We start from the raw sequence: 19,410 nt of genomic DNA, 5'->3' as shown, positions 1-19,410 counted from the left end.
ACCATGGTGGAGATAACTACAATCGCTGTTTTGTACCTGTTGTCAAAAAGTCCCAAATACAATGGAAAGCCAAACGCCGACGTGTCTGGGTTCACAGCACCATCCAGAGGAGGATGAATAAGTTAGGATCCTGTATTAATGTGTGTGTTACATTTTACTACTGTGTTTTTTTTTACTACTTATTTTTATTATTGATAGCAGCATCTCTGTAGCCATAATCTATTTATATATTTCTTTATTAATATCTTAATATATTATTACATATTATATTAACCGTTAGCACACAGGAGCATTATCCGGCTCCGCTCCTCCCGACCGCAGACGAAGGTTTACAAGCCACTTTTTCCTGCGTTTTTCAACCAATTTCTTGACTTTTTCCCCCTTATGACCAACACATTTTCGTACACGATAAAAGCTCATTGTGGTTTCTCGGTTTGGTCGATTTGAGCATCCATAAACAACACAAAACACAGGCATTTTGAGTTTTGTTAGTGATTTCTATGGAGAAAAATCACTTCCTGCCCTCCAGCTGCATTTCGCGCGTCATCAGAATCACGTGATTGCAAACAACCTATATCGTGGCGAATATCGTGCGTTCGCGGCAAAGGCGTCGCGCATTTCGCGTCATTCGCGTCGCCCGGCGCAAATTCGCCTCTATTCGCGTCTTTGCATTGACTTTGTTTGTGATCTACTTGCGCGAATAATTAAATTCGCCTCTGGTGTGAACACACTGTAAGATGCAGACGGTCAACACACAATCATCTTACTTATCAAACTTAGACAAACTTATCTTTCCAGCGGGCTCTACTATTGCGGTCTTTGATCTTGAACTGAGCTGATAATTAATTAAATGCAGCGTTTATCTTTTGATTTCATTGACGTGAACTTAACATTGACATTAAATTTAAATATAGCGCGGGAATTGAAGATCGGATTTAAATCAATTTTGCACGACACATTTATGTGGCCAAGTGTAAATGGAAACGTTTTAACAAATCAGATAGATATCCGATCAGCGAAAACGCATGAAATGACCAGGTGTAAACAGGCCCTAGATTGGATAGTTACATCCCAACCACATTCCTGGAGCCCCCCAACACTGCATGTTTTCCATGTCTCCTTAATCAAACACACCTGATTCAGATCATCAGCTCATTAGTAGAGACTCCAAGACCTGAAATGGGTGTGTCAGACAAAGGAGAGATGCAAACTGTGCAGTGTTGGGGGGGCTCCAGGAATGTGGTTGGGAACCACTGCACTAAAACATCTGATAAATCATAACTGTACCCTAAACATTCTTGTATTTGCACCCAAATGTATGATGATTGTTTCTGACTCTTGTTCATGCAGCCCAATGGATACGGAGATCAGTGCAGATGTGAAAAAGGTAAATTTAGCATTTACAAACATATTGTGTATTATGAGAAAAATGTTTATATAAATTCAGATATAAAATCAAAAGTTACTTTAATTAATTTAATATTTTTTTCTTTCCTAGCAATACATATCGGAGAGTGATGTGGACCCACTTTTCAAACAGCTTTTCAGTCAGATTGCTGGAAATGTAAGTCACATGGCTGGTCATTTTCAGTTTTGAGTCATTAGCATTTTATTTTTCCCCAGTACGCATGATCTTTTTTTCACTCTGCAGGACACAGAGGTGTCTGTGTTTGAACTACAGCAGATCCTGGACAGTGTTACCTCAAAACGTAGGAAAACAAACATTCTTAGTTTTATTCACATTTATATAAATGTATATATATATCTGAATTTGATTTTGAAAAGTGCCCTAAAATTGTTTAACACTCTGTGTTTATCTTTTCTTTTTTTTTTCACACAGGAACTGATGTGAAGACGGATGGATTTAGTATGGAAACCTGTCGCCACATTATCAGTCTGCTAGATGTATCCTTACCTCACTGGATCATATGAATGGAATCTATATGGATTAATGCAGAGATTCACAAACTTATTTACTTGAAGTCACCCTGAGAGTTTAAGTTAATGTTTCAATAATTCAACAAGTTAATGTTTCAATAATTCAACAACACATTCACATGTTCCCAGTTCCCTGATGTTGGATTACTATTATTTTTCTGTAAAAAAATATAAAAATATTTTTAAAACATTATAAAAAATATAGAATATAAAATACTGACTGTTATTTAGTTTTTATTTTAAAATATTTGTTTTAATTTAACATTTCTATGATTTAATTAATTATTAGCTTTTCACAACCCCCTTGCAGTTTTCTCAAAAATCTCTGGGGGTTCGGCAAACCCAGTTTGGATTTATCATGTATTATCTCAATGTTTTAATTGTGAATTAATATTCTCAACAGAGTCCTTTCATTGTACAAGCACAGCAACCAAATTAATGATCATAACCCTGTTATAACCCTTGACCTCAGTCCAGAGAGACGGCAGCGGCAAACTTGGCCTTGTGGAGTTTCACATACTGTGGATAAAGATCCAGAAATATTTGGTATAACATATATTTTGGTGTAAATTAAAGATGAAAAATGTGTAATATCAGCCGATAACCGATATGGTACAGATCTACTGTGCATCCCTACCACAGAGAAACATCTTTGTGGGCACTAAAGTTCAGATAAATTCTTCATTGTATTTAGTGATGTTAATTACTTAATGTGAATGTTCTATCATACCTCACCAGGAGGTTTTTAAGAAACATGATGCAGACAACTCAGGCACTATGAGTTCCCATGAGATGAGAGATGCCGTGAAAGAAGCAGGTAATGAGTCGATGGTTAAATATCTAAACATTGAGGACAATATAGTCATTAATTTCTTCTAAAAGTGGTCCTAATAAAGAGTGCATTAATGGATGTATTTGATTTTCTTCACAGGATTCCAGCTGAACAATGACGTACTTCAGGTCATAATCTCACGTTATGCCAATCAGCAGTACGCCATTGACTTTGATTGCTTCGTTGGCTGCCTGATTCGCCTGGAAATGCTCTTCAGTAAGTTTTGCTGAAGATTATCCAGTTAAATGTTTTAAATAACTGGAAATAAAAATTTCTAGAAAAAAAATTATTTATGCATGGTTTACTGTAACATTTTTATCTGTGCTCTACACAGAAATATTTAAAACATTTGATAAGAAGAACAGCGGGAAAATCGATCTGGATATCCTGCAGGTGATGCACATGTGTGAATGTGAATTAAGATTTTTACATCTTCTCAATAGTGTTTTCATTTACAGATGTGTTGTTTTGTGTTTTGCAGTGGCTCTGCTTGGCCCTCAGTTGAAAATCCACTTACCTTGCACCAGATTGCACTAGAAGTCCATTCATTTCATGCAATTAAACCGAAGAGGATGCAGCAGACCTGGAATACCCAAGAGTAAAATCAGAGTAAAATCAACCAAAGATGGGTATTATCCTGTCTAAACTTGGACTTGCTTACAAAATGCAATTTGATTATGGTGCTCATCTGGTGAAAATAAAATCATTTGCTATAATAAAGATGACTATATCACATTTTTCATATATGCAAAGTCTATCATTTTGATGATTTGATGTTTACAAATAGTTACCACAGTTTCCACCAAAATGGCATAGTGCATTGCTTCTACAGTAAAAATAATTAATGAATGTGATATTGAAATATTGTATATTCATATACCATGGCATTTACATGGTAGCCTATGCATTGAAGTACAGTAGTAATTTCTTGTTAGCATCTTTAGTCAATTAAACTCACCATCTGTGAGTTTCTCCATCTGTGGAAAATTTTGCAACATGTAAAGTTATTCATGTGAATATGGGAGACTTCTGATTCATTAGCCGCTCATTAACTAAAAGAATAATAAAGCGCTACAAACCAATTTGTTTATAGTCCGTTTCTAATGGTAATTGTTTCTCATGAGGATGTAAGCTATTTTCAACATTTACACGGGTTAGTCTGTGATTTTATTGCCGTACAAATCTAGAATGTCTGTGTTTTTACATGAAAATCCCCAGCGGAATTACTTACTGTTTTTTGACAAACACCAAGGTCATGTAGTAATTTAATTGCCGTCCGAATCCACATCCCGTTTACAAGAAGAAATAGATTTAAAATTCAATGAGTAAATCCTTTTTGACCACTGCCGAACACCGTACGGTAACTGTTGCACTTCACTGTAATTTGCATGCTTATTTATTACTGAAAAAAAGATACAGAAAGCCCGCCAAAAGGGGTGGGGTCGACTGCCATAAGTCGGCTCTGAGCGCCATTTAGTCAGAAATTTTCTCCTTCAGCACGACGATGATCTCCCCGCTGGACTCTGAAGAAGAAGAAACAAGAAGCTCGAAACTTGCTCCACACCGTAGAAGAGCCGATTACTACAGAGTATTTCCTAGAGCAAATTTCCAGCAGCGTTGTTTCACATGTCACGTCGCGAGTGTGGCCCCACTCTGGAGGAATCAGAAGTGGTTCCCCGAGATGATCCAGCTGTTATCAGCAGTCCCTTAGCTGATTCCATTGAGGAAGGAACTCCTCTCTCAAGCGAGAGGCATGATTTGGCAGTCTTTTCTGACTGGTGTGCAGCACGGAACGAGGACCTGTCCTCTTGTGACGTGTCATCCTTGCAGCCATCGCGGCGAATCACAATCTCGTGGCAGGCCAGTCAGTCGTCAAAAACGACGTTGACGTTAAACTCCTGACGGGGCTCGGAGATTGAATCCGCCTCATCCTCATACTGTGCCGACTTGGAACTTTTCTATAGTCCTCAGGGCCCTGCGAGGTCCTCCCATTGAGCCACTCCAGTCAGCTGATTTGTGGCCCCTGTTGCTTAAGACTGCACTTCTTCTAGCTTTAGCGTCGGTCAAGCGAGTGTGTGATTTACAAGCACTGTCAATCAGTGCTTCATGCCTTGAGTTTGGGCCTAACGACTGTAGTGTCGTCCTCAAACCAAGACACAGCTATGTGCCTAAAGTGCTCTCAACCCTGTTCAGAGCACAAGTCTTCACCCTTCTGGCTCTTCCTAACTCAGAGGATGAGCAGGGTCCGAATTTACTCTGGTTCGGGCTCTTAGAGTGCATGTAGAACGCTCTAGCCACTTCCAGCATTCAGAGCAGCTCTTTCTGTGCTTCGGAAGCCGCTCTAAAGGGCTGCCAGTCACAAAGCAGAGACTATCTCACTGGATAGCAGATGCTATAGCCTTGGCTTATGCCTCAGTGGCCTTAGAGTGTCCTATCGGAGTGAGGGCCCACTCCACCAGAGGAATGGTCTCCTCCTGGTCTTGGTCCAGCGGGATTTCTATTGGTGATATCTGTGCAGCCGCTGGCTGGTCTTCACCATCTACCTTCACCAGGTTTTATACCTTGGACGTCCCTGCCCTCCAGGCACGGATTTTGTCCACCTAATTTACCTAATCCCCTCTGTAAGTGGAGAAGGTCTTGTTATGTGGACCCCAGCCTGGTGGCTTGGGTTTCATAATTGGCTCATGCTTTTAGGAGCCCTCATTACAGGCACTCCAGGGCTGGGCTCGCAGAGCGGCTTCCTTCTGCACTTGCTTATAGCATGGCACTATTGGATGCGTTCCCCATAAGCGTGCAACGCAGCAGGAGAGACCGTTTGAAAGGGAACGCTCCAGTTACTGACATAAGGGAACAAGCAATGAGTAAGCTGCCATGCTATAAAGGTAGATTCACACGGGGCGTCGGCATTAACGCTTCTCATTACTTTGAATGGGTGACGTCATGCGTTGCCGAACTGAATTGTGGGTCCATCGGCGTCGCATCACTGGCGTTGCTCGCGGCAGAAGTTGAAAATTTCTCAACTTTTCAAGCGCCAATGGAGGCGTCAGCCAATCAGATCGCCTCATGCAAATAGCCTAGCTCAGGCACTAGCCAATTGCGGTCCAGTGTAATTGGCTGTTGTCACATAAGGGAACAAGCAATGAGTAAGCTGCCATGCTATAAAGGTAGATTCACACGGGGCGTCGGCATTAACGCTTCTCATTACTTTGAATGGGTGACGTCATGCGTTGCCGAACTGAATTGTGGGTCCATCGGCGTCGCATCACTGGCGTTGCTCGCGGCAGAAGTTGAAAATTTCTCAACTTTTCAAGCGCCAACGGAGACGTCAGCCAATCAGATCGCCTTATGCAAAAAGCCTAGCTCAGGCGCTAGCCAATTGCAATGTAATTGGCTGTTGTCACTATGACGATTGCGACGCCCCATGTGAATCTAGCGTAGCTGCATGAGAGTTGATGACTGTTGCTATCAGTCGAAAGATTCTGACGAATGTGCGGGGGACAAATTTACATTTTATTAAAAGTGCAGGGGACACATTCTATGCCCGTGGGCAGGGTTGCCAACTTCAGAACAGGAAAATATTCGAGATTCAGTTTAAATCACTCAGTCCGCTCACGCTCTGAATCATTCGGAGCAGTTTCTCAGTGAAACAGTAACAGGGTAATTTATAAAACATTGTACATTTGATAATCTCGTAGTAGGATTATATAGGCTATATGAAAATATAATATTAGCATAATGCCACCACATAGCATTTTGAAATCTTTGAAGATTTTAGTGCTGTGTCATATTAATTAGTCTTTTAGAGTCTTAAGCTGGCTAAATGTGTGAGATAGATGCAGTTTTTTTTTTTTTTTTTCTACAAGAACAAGAGGTAGTCACATTATTAACAACATTAACTGCCAGAAAAAAAGTACAAACATTTCAGTGCTTTTTTAGGCCTATTAATTTGCAAAGAGACCACTTCATATGGTATTTTATGTTTTCTTGACATTTCTGGAAAAAAAAAGCAAATCAAATATAATTTTTATCATACACCCCATTGTCTGGTAATATAGGTTTCTAAATCTTTCAAAAAAAAAATTTGAATAAATACAAAAATTGCAGAATAGTTTCTTTTTCCAGTCCGCATATTTCCCATAGGCTATTCCAAAACATGCTTAACTGGATCCTGTGTAGTATTTTGTAGGATACTTCTTTAATGTTTTCACTGATACAACATTTGTTTGGCCTTTTCCATGATTTTACCCAGTTCCTCTGTGTAAAACTTTTTTTTTTATGTTTATTTTGCGTTCATCAAAGAAAAGAAGGTTGGCTTGAAAAAAAAAATTTTTAGGTTATAGTTAAACATATAATAAACATATATTTAGTGAAATATATATAGCTCTTTATGATAGACAATCGTAGGCTATAGAAAGGTAAATATACCAATACTGACGTAAGGCTAGTAACGCCACTGACCACGCCCCCTCCACTTAAGGCATTGGCATCTGAAGTGTGTTCACTGTTTGTTGTCACGGACGAGCAGAGATGTCAGGAATCGCGACGAAGCTCCAACAGAACCGGGCGCGAGCAGCGGGCGTCGGTACCAACGCTCATGCGGTCAAATTCCTCAGCCAGGACTATGAAGCGCTCAAGCGCGAGTGTCTGGAGAGCGGACGCCTGTTTCAGGATGACACGTTTGAAGCCAGTGTATCTGCGCTCGGGTTCAAGGAACTGGGACCAAACTCCTCTAAAGTGCGCGGGGTTGAGTGGCTGAGACCAAAGGTTGGTGTAACATAATCATTTAATAAATGATATTTAAAGGTGTTGAATATTTAAAAAAAACTGATATATATATATATGAAACATTACAAAAGTGTGTAAAATAATACATGCATGAATAATGCATATTTCAAAGTTATAATTTATTATACTTCAGTTATATACTCAAAAAATTGTATTTAAAAAAGTAAAAAATAAAAAAAATATAATTTATTATACTTTAATTATTTATTAAAAATGTTTTTTGTAAAAAAAAAAAAGGTCTAAACTGAAAGACCAAATTACTCTCAATTTGCTATATTTGCATAACATAAAAAATGTCTGATATTACCTATCCAATGTTTTGATTTCATATTTCTTTGGCATTTATAACACTGACATGGTTGAAGTGTTCACACCCGTCATTACAATGGCAAAACACATTCTTCTCAAACCAGGTTCAAATCTCGACTTTGACTTCTTTTCTTACTTGTTTGCTCTTGTCTAGGCCATCACACCTTGCTCATCTAGTCTAGTTGTTCTGTGTTTGATAATTATAACCGACTATTAGTCTGAAGCTTCCTGGGTGTGTTTACCATCATTGTTTTTCAAGGCACTGTGATTAGGAAACTGCACTTGTCCATAGTTTTAGGTCAATCATCTCATTGTGCTACAAATAAACATATACACATGAGTGTTTTAAAGGGGTCATATGATGCAATTTAAATTTTTCCTTTCTAATCGACGCGTTTCAGAAAGGCGGGGCATAGAGGAGAAACAATAATGTACAGTATGTGGAAAATAATGTGTTTTTTGAACCTTAAACCGCATAAACACATTTCATTACACCAAATACACAAAATAATGTTCTTTTTAGCAGCATCATATGACCCCTTTAATGCATGTGTTTTCTAACACCATCCCGGCAGCCAGGAAAGAACAAAAAAGTCTACTCTATAATGACCATGCAAAGCCATTGCATGTTAGTCTGAACTTGACAAGCTGCTTCAGAGCCAGAAAGACCAGGAAGTTATGGGAACATACTCCCCTAAGAGCATTAGCACATCAAATGTTGCATGCTTATGCTTTGTGATCCACATAATGCATTACTGCTTACCAGAAGACCTTTTAGAGTCCATTAAAGTAAATATGATCCTCACAGCTGGTATGATGGTATTCAAGAAGTGTGTTAGTTTGACTCACAGACTCTTCTATTTTTAACAATTACAATTAATTAATAATTATTGAATAAGATAATATTTAGCTGTCCCACATCTTTCAACCCTGTTGCTGCATGATATTCCCCCTTATAGAAAATGTAACATTCCTCAAAATTGTAACACCCATTAAGAAACATTCATTGTCAGTTTTTACAAAAATTTCAGTGTTGTCTGCGCAATTATTCTCCCGTTACTCACTTTATTGTAATAAAAATTATCAAGCAAATGTATATGTTAAAAATGTATAATAAAGTAAAATGTATAGTAATGTTAAAGATGTATTATTTAATGATTTTTAAATATTTAACATGTATTTAATAAATATGAAATAATAATATAAGAATATATGCATGACTATTAAATGAATATTTAAAAGTTTTAATTTATTAAAATTTTATTATATACTCTACAATATTTTAATTACTTAATATTTAATAAAGCGTAATGGTCCGAACTGAAAGACTAAATTAGAATCTGTCTGCATGCTAAATTTGCATAACAAGTAAAATTATCTGAAGATTACACTGGCTAAACCTCTAGTATTTAATATCCTGGCATTCATTTTGAAACCCTGTTACTGTATGATTTTCCTGTTATAGAAAAAGTAATTTAGAAGATGAAATATAATTTGGACCTTTCCCATGGCAGGAGGGCAAAAGAAAAAGAAAAAAACTACATTTTCATTATCAATTTTTACAGATTTCAGTGTTGACTGCTCAACCCTGTTACTCAGATAATAATCAAGGAAATATTTTTTCTTTAATATAATACCCGGATGGTAAATATAGGTTAATCAATAACTGCAAACCAACAAAATAAGCACAAAATCTCTAGCTCCTACTGAGTTATGTGTTGTTTAAGCAAATTTTCCCCTGTTGAAAATGTAACTTAAAATTGTAACCCCCCAAGAAGAAACATAATTTGGACCCTTCCCATGGCGGGAAGACAAAATAACTTTTTTTTGGTCAAGTTTTACACATTTTTCAGTGTTAACTGCTCAACCATTCAACCCTGTTACTCAGGTAACTGTAATAAATAATGATCAAGCAAATATTTTTCTTTAATTTATGATAAATTGAAATTATTAATAAAACAACAAACCAACAAAATAACCACAAAATCTTAAGTTCCGACTGAGTTAGATGCTATTTAAGCTAAATTTGCAACCCTGTTACATAGACTCTACTTTTTGTATCCTATAAAGAGCAATTTGTTTAATCATTTTCATTCAATATGATAAATTGAAATTATTAATAAAACAACAAACCAACAAAATAACCACAAAATCTTAAGTTCCGACTGAGTTAGATGCTATTTAAGCTAAATTTGCAACCCTGTTACATAGACTATATAGACTATATGCTCCTATAAAGAGCAATTTGTTTAATCATTTTCATTCAGCAATGAACTCATCTCTTGTCAAGGTAAACCAGTGATTCATGTTTTTGGAATGCCTGTTTTTGTCATCCAGCAACTGACATCCAACCCAACGTTCATTAGCGGAGGAGCAACCCGAACTGACATCTGCCAGGGTGCTTTGGGTGAGTCAATTTAGGTATAATATATTTGCCCATTGTGGAGCTAGTGTACAATGAAACTTTAGAAATGATGATAACAAAGATCATATAGAACTGTCCCATATAGAATAGCAAAAAAAAAAAAAGTCAGTCACTTAAACGCTGAACCACAAAAGCGTTTTTTCTGGTTGAGGAAGTTTCTTTGGATGGCGGATGGAGGACATTGAAAAACATTAGAATTGTACAGGAAAACACACTGTTTGAGCAAACTCATTCATTCTGATCCATATTTCTTAAATAATTCAACTGCCAATTTTTTCATAGCTGGGAATTTTATTAATTGCATATGTTCTTAAAGAAACCGAACATATATGTTTTTCTTCAAAATGCAAAGGGTGAGTAATTAGCTGAATGAAAGGGAATTCCTGTTGTACAATATGGGAAAAGCAAAACCTTTTTGTCTACATAGCAACTTTAAGTCCCAAACACACACACATCCCCTGTTAAACCTGTTTTACTCCATACAACACAAACACTGGTCTCCTTTTATCCTGTCTTGGATCAAACGCCACTGTTTTCTCACATGCAAACATGTCCCAAGAGTCAGGAGACTGCAGTTTTCCACTGTAGCTGAAAATGTTTGATATGAGTCCTGATCAGACAATGCCACTGACTTTACTGTCTATTAAGGAAATGTCTGTGATGCAAATGAGTTTGCAAAATGTGTGGGAGCAGGAATAATAGGGCAGGTGGTGTTCTGAAACATGCCAGAACAACTTAAAGGTTATGTTGATAGGAATTTACGTTTTACCAACGATATCGTAGCATGTCATTGTTTTGAGTGTTTGTAGAATGAACAGTGAAATCTAATAAAATATGAAATAAAAATGCAGTTACTGTCCACTTGCAATAGTGAGTCGCAGATTTAGTGAACGCACTATGATATCACATCATCCCGCTGGTTTTCCAGGTGACTGTTGGCTTCTAGCTGCCATCGCGTCTCTTACCCTCAACCAGGACGTGTTCGCCCGTGTGGTCCCGTCTGGACAGAGTTTTGACGGTGACTACGCTGGAATATTTCATTTCCAGGTTAATTACCTTTTGTTCACTTAAAAGCCAAACAACCAAAGATATTACAAATACTATGACTGATATTGCTGTTTTATGGCCACTACTTATATATATATAACAATAGTAATTAAGAGAATTATAATTGTTATTACTCATTAAATAAATAATTAGTAATTAAAATAAACTGTATTTCTGGTAAATAAATATATATATATATATTACCAGAAATACAGTTTATTTTAATGTTTAAGTGTCTGCTGACCAGTATCCTGAACCAATTTTTTATTGTTTTGTTTGCGTTTGACATAAGTTAATATATATTAGAAATAGTTTGTATGTATGTATTTAATTATTTATTACTAAGATACTAATTTATAATTATTGTTTTGTTTGTTTTGTGACATATTAATAACACAATCTACATAATAATAATAATTATTATTATTTATTTGCAGTATTACTATTATTGTTTAAGCTAAGTTGTCTTCAGCTCAAGTCAGTTTAATTTTCCTAGTTATTTTTGACTGTTTCATTATAAAGCTACACATTTCTCTCTTAAAATGAAATTTGTCACCATATAGTAGGTATTATTATTATTATTACATAAGTATTATTATTATTATTATTCATTACAATAATATTTATTTAAATATGTATTTATTCATTTATGCAGTTTGTTTCAGTATCACTATTGTTGTTATTTATGCAAAGTTGTTTTCTCATGTAGAAGTCACATTTATTTTTATCATTGTTTTAGGATGTGTCTCATTATTAAGCTACACATTTCTCTCTTAAAAATTACATTTGTTATCAAACATTCAGAAAAAGCAGTGCTGATATATCTACTTGACATTAGTCCAGAAAGACGTTTGTCAAACGTTCCATTAATGTCTTCATACGTCTATTGTCTCTTCAGTTCTGGCAGTTTGGTGATTGGGTGGATGTGGTCATTGACGACCGTCTTCCTTCCAGGAACAGAGAGCTGCTGTTCGTCCACTCTGCCGAGGGCTCTGAGTTTTGGAGCGCCCTGTTAGAGAAGGCCTATTCGAAGTGAGTAGTCATTAGATTCAAACTCATTTAGCATGCAGCGATTTCGCAAAACCTATCGGCGAGTGAAAAATCGGGCTAAAATCGTGCAGTGTGAACTCGGCATAAGTAGACTAGACTACCTCAGAAATAATAACGAAATGCAACTTCTTGTTCTCAGGCTGAACGGCTGTTATGAAGCTCTGTCTGGTGGCACCACCACCGAGGGCTTTGAGGATTTCACTGGAGGCATCGCTGAGGTCCATGAACTAGCGAAAGCAGGTCCAAACCTCTTCAAAATCATCCAGAAGGCTTTGAGCTGGGGCTCGCTGCTGGGCTGCTCGATAGATGTGAGAAACTTCATATTTACATGTGTGTTCAATTGCGCAACCTTGTAATTACTAGGAGTGTGTAACTGGATCTGTTGTGTAGCTGTCAGTGAACTGGAATTGATAGTCTTGCAAAACCGGTTCTGTTGTGTATTTGTTAATGATGTTTGTTTTGTTTCGGTTTGGTTTAGATCACAGACTCCGCTGATTCAGAGGCCATTACTAGTCAGAAGCTGGTGAAAGGACACGCCTACTCGGTTACAGGAGCCGATGAGGTTAGTGGTGACTAGTAACGACTAGAATTTATATTTATAGGATAGTTCATGTAAAAATTAAACTTCTGTCATCATTTACTCACCATCATGTTGATTTAAAACTGTGTGAGTTTCTTTCTTCTGTTGAACACAAAAGAAGATATTCTGAAGAATGTTGGTGACCAAACATTGACGGTAGCCATTGACTTCCATAGTTTTTGTTCCATACTATAGAAGTCAATGGCTACCGTCAACTGTTTGGTTTAATAACATTCTTCAGAATATCTTCTTTTGTGTTCAACAGAAGAAAGAAATTCATACAGGTTTATAACAACATAAGTTATAACAACATAAGAGTAAATGATGACAGAAGTTTAATTTTTGGGTGAACTATCCCTTTTAATTGGTTTGCATATGGAATATGATTTTTGACTGATTGTTACAGGTCGAGTACAGGGGCAACTTAACCAAACTGATTCGCATCAGGAACCCCTGGGGGCAGGTGGAGTGGACCGGAGCCTGGAGTGATGGGTGGGTGACCCGGAGTTGGCTTCAAACCACACAGTGTAACATATCTGTAAATTAATAAGCATGTAAAGTTCCATTTCTGAAATCCAGCTGTGGAAACCAACTGTGGTTTCGCAGAGAGTAACCACACCCACCTGTGGCTCTATTCAGACAGTACGAGTTGCTATAGGAACTCTGTTTAAGCCCTTATGCCCTCGGGTGTAGGAAGGATAGGTTGAGTGCCGCCCATCCTCCTCATCACGCAGTGTACACCTAACTTCCTCTTTCCACAACAAAATCAACAGATATGAACCCCTGTGTGAATACAGGGGTATATATATATATATATATATATATATATATACATACATTAGGGGTGTAATGGTACGCGTATCGTGTACCGCATCACGGGGCAAATTCCAAATGGAAGTGAGGAGTGGCTTTTTTTGTTGCAAGCCTTCCATATAAGCCACATTTGTGGAGAATGTGTCATAAATTCCTGTAACTGCTTCAGATTTGCTGTAGGCCTCTTGGTCGCCTCTCTGACCAGTTTCCTCTTGGCTCTATTTAAAATAAATGTTCTTTTGAACTTTACATTAAAAAAAAAACAGTGTATCATAGTTTCGATATTGTTAAAAATAAGAAATGTTTCTTGAGCTGCAGATCAGCATATTAGAATGATTCCTGAAGGATCATGTGACACTGAAGGCTTAAGTAATGATGCTGAAAATTCAGCTTTGCTCTTTTAGTAAAATAAAAAAAATTCTAATAATATTTCACAATATAACAGTTTTTACTATATTTTGTTTAAAAAATGCAGCCTTGGTGAGTCTTCTTTCAAAAGCATTAAAAATCTTACCAACCACAAACTTTTGAGATGTAGTGTATATATGCAAAAGAAGCTTTTTACTCATGCCAAAAATAACAGGTCAGCTAAATAATGACCAGGAAATTCACTGAATGTCATGTGATTGGTCTATAGGTCATCAGAATGGCGCCAGATCAGTGACAGCGACCGTGAGAAACTGAGCTGCAAAGCAGAAGATGGAGAGTTCTGGTAATCTGCAAATGTTTTATTTGCTTTTTTTTTTTTTTGATAATTTAGTTAAGGTGTTCTTAAGATCATTGACAAGATTTTTCTCTGCATCCCAGGATGTCGTTCTCTGATTTCCTGCATCATTACTCGCGGGTGGAGATCTGTAATCTGACCCCTGATGCTCTGTCAGACGACAGCTTTAATAAGTGGGCGCTGTCCAAGTTTGATGCCAACTGGAGGAAAGGATCAACTGCTGGAGGCTGCAGGAATTACCCAAGTAATGAACTGAATCAACTACCTGATAATTACATTATACTTTATTATATTATATTATATTTTATTAAATATTTGAGCAAGAGTACAGAACAAAACAAAGAATACTTGTCACAGTGCAGGCAAGGCAAGGAAGAGGAGATGGAGATCCAAATGCAGCTTTAACTTTGTTTAGAAAATTAACAATAATGCTCTAATACAAAAACACACAGAGAGAAAATAAAAACAACAGCTTTGCGCATCTAACAAAGACAATACTAGACAATGAACTGAGGAAGTTGTTTAGATTAAGTACACAGACAATAACAATGAATTGAACTAGAAATAGGTGAAAGTAATCTGCAAACATGTAAATAAACCAGTGCATGAAATCCAAAGGGACAAACGAAACAAAAACATACAAAGTAAGAGTCCAAGGAAACAAAACTTAAACTGAACATGACAATACTAAACAAAAACAACAGCAAAAAACTAAACAAAATAATACTAAACAAAAACAGCAAAAAAAATTAAAAAATAATAATACTTAACAAAAACAACAGCAAAAACAAAAGTACACTAAAAAACAACTGCAAAAAAATACTAAACAAAAGCGACATAAAAAAAACAATACCAAAAAACAATAAAAAGCGAAACAAAACAAAAATACTGCACAAAAACAACTGCAAAAAACAAAATAAAATAATATTGAACAAAAACAACAGCAAAAACAAAAGTACACTAAAAACAACTGCAAAAAAATACTAAACAAAAGCGACATAAAAAAAACAATACCAAAAAACAATAAAAAGCGAAACAAAACAAAAATACTGCACAAAAACAACTGCAAAAAACAAAATAAAATAATATTGAACAAAAACAACAGCAAAAACAAAAGTACACTAAAAACAACTGCAAAAAAATACTAAAAAGCAACAGCAACAAAAGACTACTAAAAACAATAAAAAGCAAAGCAAACAGCAAAAAACAAAACAATACTATACAAACAACAACAAAAAACAAAGAAAAATTATACAAAAAGCAAGACAAAAGAATACTGCACAAAAACAGCAAAAAAAACCTAAAAACAATAAAAAGCAAAGCAAACAGCAAAAAACAAAACAATACTATACAAACAACAACAAAAAACAAAAAAGAATACTAAACAAAAACAACAAAAAGCAAAGAAAAATAATACAAAAAGCAAGACAAAAGAATACTGCACAAAAACAGCAAAAAAAACAAAATACTAAAAACAAACTTTGTTTAATATGTTAAAGTACTATTTATTACAGCAAAACATAAGTGTTTGACCTTCGTTATGTTCCTGGCAGACTCGTTCTGGATGAACCCTCAGTTTCTGATCAAGCTGGAGGAGCAGGACGACGACCCGACAGATAATGAAGTGGGATGCAGCTTCGTTGTGGGTCTGATCCAGAAGAACCGCCGCAAAATGAGAAAAGTCGGAGAGGACATGCACACCATTGGCTTCGCCATCTACGAGGTGAGCAGCCTAACACCATGTCTGGAAGTAGACTAGACTATCGCCAGAAAATCTGATCCACTTTCCTGCTTGTTCTGGCCAAGAGCTATCAGAAGTGATAAGAATTGATTATTTCACAAACGTAAATCAATTAAATCAATATAACTCTCTTATTATCGTCCACAGGTTCCTGACGAGGTATGGACTGCAGATACTGAAGCACACAATCACCTGTTTTTTGCTACGCAACCTCAAAATCCTCTAATGTTTTCATCAGTTCATCACAGCTCTTAAAGGGATAATTTACTCAGAAATGAACATTATTAATCAAATTTCTTGTTGAAATATTCTGTTGTAGTTTGCCGGGCAGAGGAACGTCCACCTGGACCGTAACTTCTTCCAGCGGCATGCTTCAGCGGCCCGTTCCGAGACCTTCATCAACCTGCGCGAGGTTTGCTCTCATTTCTGTCTGCCCCCCGGCGAGTATCTCATCGTACCATCCACCTTCGAGCCCAACAAGGATGGTGACTTTTGTGTTCGCGTCTTCTCTGAGAAACAGGCAGAGTTCCAGTGAGTTCCTGGATAAATACTGGCCCACAATAATTAGATCAGTTCTAATGAAAGTTTATTTTTTCTGACTAAAAATATGTTTGGTTTTTAGAGAGCTCGATGACCCTGTTGAGTGCAACGTTCCTGAGGTAAATTTCTCCATGTGTCCAATATGAATATAATGCTGTATTATGACATAAACATGCATTATTTCAATTTTATTATTTCATAGATTAATGTGAATGAGGGTGATATTGATAGCCGGTTCAAGAGTCTGTTTGGACAGCTTGCTGGGGCAGTGAGTATTACAGGATAATTATTCAAGTATACTATTTTTGTTCATTTTAATATTTATAAACCATATCCAATCTTTTTTTTTTCTCCACAAGGATGCTGAAATCTCAGCATTTGAGCTGCTAAATATCCTGAACAAAGTGATAACTAAACGTAAGCTCTTTGATACATTTTTTCTTGATACATTTTATATTATATTATATTATATATTTGTAAAATATATAGTAAATAATGTAATTAATATTTTATAGGTATTATCAATCAATAAAACAAAACATAACATTAAATATAAATAATAAATAAAAACATTTTAGCACTGTTAAATATATAAAGTAAATAATTAAATAATATTAATAAATAAATCAACAATTAAAACAATATTTAACAACAATTATAAATAAACATATTTTTGCTTGAATGTGTATAGTAAATAATTTAATGTTTTATAAATATCAATTAATCAATAAAATATATATAACAATAAATATAAATAAATGCATTTTATTTACATGTAGATTACCTGTTTCTTATTAATTGAATATTTTAATTATTTACCATTTATTTTTATTTTTAAGGCAAAGACATTCAAACTGACGGATTTAGTTTGGACACTTGCCGCAACATGGTGAACTTACTGGATGTATCCTTTTGAATAACTGCACAAGGTGGTTTTGAAATGCATCAGTTTTATAAAAATTATTAGTTTAGATGATTGATTTCGGCACTATTCTAGTCTATTCCTTCCTTTATTGGTGTCTCAGAAAGATGGCAGTGGAAAACTGGGCATGGTTGAATTTAAGATTCTCTGGACTAAAATTGAGGTGTACCTGGTATGTTTTCATGCTTGTTTTCATCCTGGTGTCATTTTCATTATTTGTACAGTCCATCTTCGAAGGTGGCAGATTGTTAAAAAATGTTGTAACATTGCAGTCCGCCTGTGTTTGTGTTTTGTCAGGACGTCTTCTGTAAAAATGACAAGGACAAGTCCGGCACAATGAGCTCTATGGAGATGAGAGAAGCCATAGGGAAAGCAGGTCAGATCTTGTGTCTTAAAGGAACAGTTCACACAAAAATCACAAATCTGTTTTCATTTAATCGCCCTCATGTTGTTTGTACAGGCTTTTCTCTGAACAACACTCTACACCAGATCATGGTCACGCGCTACAGCGACTCCAATCTCACCATCGACTTTGACAACTTTGTGGGCTGTATTGTGCGCCTTGAAAGCATGTTCAGTGAGTGTCCGATAAACAACCGCATTTGAATAAAGACTGATATGTGATATTCTGTATTTACATACCCACATTTCTCATTTGCAGAAACATTTAAAATGCTGGACAAGGACAAGACTGGCACAATAGAGCTGAACTTTTTTGAGGTTTGTGTCACTGTTCGTCATGCACTGAGGGTTCTAGAACAATCTAGAGTCTAGTAATGGCATGTTTATGACGTTTTTTTTCCCCATTCAGTTAACATCTTGGCGAATTTCCATTTTTTAATCCTATTTTGGGTAAAAAAAATAAAATCTTTCACCAAATTGTAAGTCAAAAAATAATTTCATGATTGTACTTAAATGTGGTTCACCATACTAGAAATGAAAGGTCAAGTTGAGTGGATTGCATTGTGGGATACAGTATTTCATACGGCTGCTCAGTGCACAATACTATGAAAGCACATTTCCACCACTGGAAAAAAGGGCAGCGGATAGCAATAGATGCTATTTAGGTAGCAATTAGATGCTATTTACACTAAGTGCAAATAGCAATTGATTCTATTAACACTAAGTGAAAATATTATATATAGAGAGTATTTTCTTTGCAATAATAGTAATTAGATGCTATTTATTCTACTTAGTGCAAATAGTGCCAGATATCTGCACCTCGCTATTGTAGTACATTATAAAACAATATGTAATAATAACGTAATGAGTGTAAATTATAATTTTTATTTCAATTATTAAATGGATGCCGATTTGGGACAATAAAGGCCTCCCTACGCCTAACCCTAATCTTAAACGATAAACACCAGTGAGGGCGTGTTATTTTAAACGGTTCGATTATTTCCTTCATTTTTATTGAAAATAAATGCCTTTCCGATGTGAAGTGTGATGTGAAAAGGGAGAAGAACGAGTTCGGCAAAAGGCGGATTTGAACTAGGTTCGATTGCGTCAAAAGGCAGTTGTTACGCGATTTACCTACGCTAGTGGAGCTGTTATTTTATGAGTGTCTTTTGCAATGTTGTCTAACCCTACCACACATTGGTGGGCGGAGTTAGTGTAAATAGCCTCTATTTGCACTTAGTGTAAATGGACACCCCGTTATATTAAATATACATCTAATATTTGTTTATTTCATTTAAGTTG

At 36.1% G+C, this 19,410-nt stretch overlaps 1 protein-coding gene and 1 pseudogene across 3 annotated transcripts in view; both read left to right on the top strand.

Moving 5' to 3' along the window:
- LOC107722657 (calpain-2 catalytic subunit-like) overlaps window positions 1-3,458 on the top strand; it is a 10,092-nt pseudogene extending 6,634 nt beyond the window's left edge.
- A 3,803-nt stretch (window positions 3,459-7,261) lies between these two features.
- The window catches only part of LOC107722669 (calpain-2 catalytic subunit-like), a 17,307-nt gene continuing 5,158 nt past the window's right edge, over window positions 7,262-19,410 (top strand). The window contains exons 1-20 of one of the 3 annotated variants that reach the window (XM_016531130.1): window positions 7,262-7,534; window positions 10,202-10,271; window positions 11,218-11,336; window positions 12,235-12,368; window positions 12,526-12,694; window positions 12,865-12,948; window positions 13,373-13,458; window positions 14,417-14,491; window positions 14,587-14,747; window positions 16,057-16,226; window positions 16,392-16,403; window positions 16,564-16,775; window positions 16,867-16,903; window positions 16,987-17,052; window positions 17,144-17,201; window positions 17,624-17,688; window positions 17,810-17,878; window positions 18,004-18,082; window positions 18,167-18,283; window positions 18,368-18,493. In XM_016531130.1, coding sequence (XP_016386616.1) covers window positions 7,298-7,534; window positions 10,202-10,271; window positions 11,218-11,336; window positions 12,235-12,368; window positions 12,526-12,694; window positions 12,865-12,948; window positions 13,373-13,458; window positions 14,417-14,491; window positions 14,587-14,747; window positions 16,057-16,226; window positions 16,392-16,403; window positions 16,564-16,775; window positions 16,867-16,903; window positions 16,987-17,052; window positions 17,144-17,201; window positions 17,624-17,688; window positions 17,810-17,878; window positions 18,004-18,082; window positions 18,167-18,283; window positions 18,368-18,480 — 2,133 coding nt within the window. In that variant the 5' untranslated portion in view covers window positions 7,262-7,297 and the 3' untranslated portion in view covers window positions 18,481-18,493. Of the gene's footprint in view, window positions 7,535-10,201; window positions 10,272-11,217; window positions 11,337-12,234; window positions 12,369-12,525; window positions 12,695-12,864; window positions 12,949-13,372; window positions 13,459-14,416; window positions 14,492-14,586; window positions 14,748-16,056; window positions 16,227-16,391; window positions 16,404-16,563; window positions 16,776-16,866; window positions 16,904-16,986; window positions 17,053-17,143; window positions 17,202-17,623; window positions 17,714-17,809; window positions 17,879-18,003; window positions 18,083-18,166; window positions 18,284-18,367; window positions 18,494-19,410 lie in introns of those variants that run through there. The other 2 variants (XM_016531131.1, XM_016531132.1) reach the window with 2 other exon arrangements.

This window comes from Sinocyclocheilus rhinocerous, unplaced genomic scaffold (assembly GCF_001515625.1).
Source record: "Sinocyclocheilus rhinocerous isolate Xijiao unplaced genomic scaffold, SAMN03320098_v1.1 scaffold2018, whole genome shotgun sequence".
Classification (NCBI taxonomy): domain Eukaryota; kingdom Metazoa; phylum Chordata; class Actinopteri; order Cypriniformes; family Cyprinidae; genus Sinocyclocheilus; species Sinocyclocheilus rhinocerous.
This window is presented reverse-complemented; position numbering and strand designations above follow the sequence as displayed.